At 36.6% G+C, this 1,952-nt stretch overlaps 1 protein-coding gene and 1 pseudogene across 1 annotated transcript; both read right to left on the bottom strand.

Annotated features, from left to right (window-relative positions):
* Positions 1–209: 209 nt before the first annotated feature.
* On the bottom strand, positions 210–1,952 carry LOC140047533 (acetylserotonin O-methyltransferase-like). The gene is made up of 3 exons (XM_072092576.1): positions 1,878–1,952; positions 737–917; positions 210–400 (listed from the first exon to the last, which is right to left on the bottom strand). The coding sequence occupies exons 1-3, from the start codon at positions 1,950–1,952 to the stop codon at positions 210–212; spliced, it is 447 nt and encodes a 148-aa protein (XP_071948677.1).
* On the bottom strand, positions 1,747–1,864 carry LOC140048162 (5S ribosomal RNA; annotated as a pseudogene).

Raw genomic sequence — 1,952 nt, 5'->3', positions numbered from 1 at the left:
AGGATTTAAAAAAAAATGTTTACATTTTTATCATTACGTTATATTTTTCAACACACAAAAATAAAAGAGGTCAACAATGTTTAAAAGGTCATAATATTTGACCTCCTATCTCTTAACCAATAGCGTAATGCATTAACATAGGAAATGTCCTAGTTCTCTCCATTTATAACTACTTGATATTGGCGTGATTATCTCTTCAATAAACAAAATCAAATATTTCTTACATCAGAATTAAATGCATGTTTGCAACCTTCTGTGTTGTGACCGGTTTGGATTGTTGTCATCAAATTCTGATACAAAGCGTACGTAACATGGGAATTACATATGATAGTTTCTACCATGCTATTTGGCGTACTTGATTGTAGAAATGTGGCAATTTCTGGGTAATTCTTGTAAATTGCTAAATAAATAAACAAATTGCACTTTTTAAAACTACGATCAAGTGTGACCAGCCGATTTCGGTACTATATAAATAATATTCTGTGCAGTAGGCCTATCACGTGAAAATTCTGTATACATTGTGTCACATCATAATGTCAGAATGTGAAGATACAGTACAAAGAATAGGTAACATACTCCGTACTCATACACGACATCGATGATGCATGCATAGCGATTACGACATTCTTAGGACGGGTTTTATTATGAAGGGAGTCCCACAAGACTCAAATATACATGTCGAATGATGCTTAACTAAAAAAAACTATGCTTAGGCCTATTAATTTATTCTGCTTACCAATTTTAGATTCAGATTGAATTTTCTTTTCAATAAGTTTTAATCCAGCAGCGCAGTCGAGAATTCTTTCCGTTGCCTCCAGATTGAGTTCCTTCCTGCTGGCTATTTCATTGGCTGTCATTCCATTTTGATGAGTCGCAAGGAGATCATACAACTGCAGTTCTGTTGTCACAAATAACACCTTAAAATAAATGTAAACCTAATAATATTCCAAACATTTCGAATATAATTAAATTCCAGGCCCATAACGAGTTTTAAAAAGAAGATTTTTTTTTATTTGGCTTACTCGGTCTTATTATGTTTTAAATAATACTAAATGCAGCCAACACCTATACCAAAACACATTTGCCAGTGCAGTGAATTAATGGTTCATACCGGTATAAACCTAACACCACCAGATACCACCAGATACCTACTAGAGCAACAAATCCTACCACCAGAGAGCAGAGAATATTAGGATTTGATGCTCTAGCTGGGGTCCCGTTAGGCATTTGAAATCGCGATTTTCTAATGGTATAAACCTAACACCGCCAGATACCTACCAGAGCAACACATCCTACCACCAGAGAGCAGAGAATATTAGGATTTGTTGCTCTGGTAGGTATCTGGCGGTGTTAGGTTTATACCATTAGAAAATCGCGATTTTCTTAAGACTACTTGACTTCTTAAAGTATGGTACAAAGAAAACGTGGATAATAAGACACGGGATATTAAGACACGGGATATTATTATTAAAAGTAGCCTATCCGAAATGAAATTTTAGTATTTTTTTTATTTTTATTATTTTTATTTTATTTAATCGAAACCAACAGCGAGAATTACCGCCACTAACAGGTTTGATACAAACAAAGCCAGGACTGTTTAAAGCACCTTGATTGGTCCTAACATTGATCAAGGGCTTCTCTCGTCCAGTGCCCACCTTGACCAGAGGTCTGAGGCAGATACTAGATGCAGGGGCTGCCATAAGAGTCAGCAGTGCTGATTTCAAATGCCTAACGGGACCCCAGCTCCGTATACAGCACCCGTTATTCCCAGATAGTCTCACATCCAAGCTCTAACCAGGCCCAACGTCGCTTAACTTCGGTGATCTGACGAGAACCGGTGTTTCAACGTGGTAAAGCCGTACAGTAATAATACAAACCTGTGATTTTTGAAAACCATCATTGATATCCACAAGCAGGCTAGGCCACAGTTTTGAATTAGTTTTATTTTCCAT

Source organism: Antedon mediterranea, chromosome 4, assembly GCF_964355755.1.
Source record: "Antedon mediterranea chromosome 4, ecAntMedi1.1, whole genome shotgun sequence".
In the NCBI taxonomy this organism is placed as follows: Eukaryota; Metazoa; Echinodermata; class Crinoidea; order Comatulida; family Antedonidae; genus Antedon; species Antedon mediterranea.
This window is presented reverse-complemented; position numbering and strand designations above follow the sequence as displayed.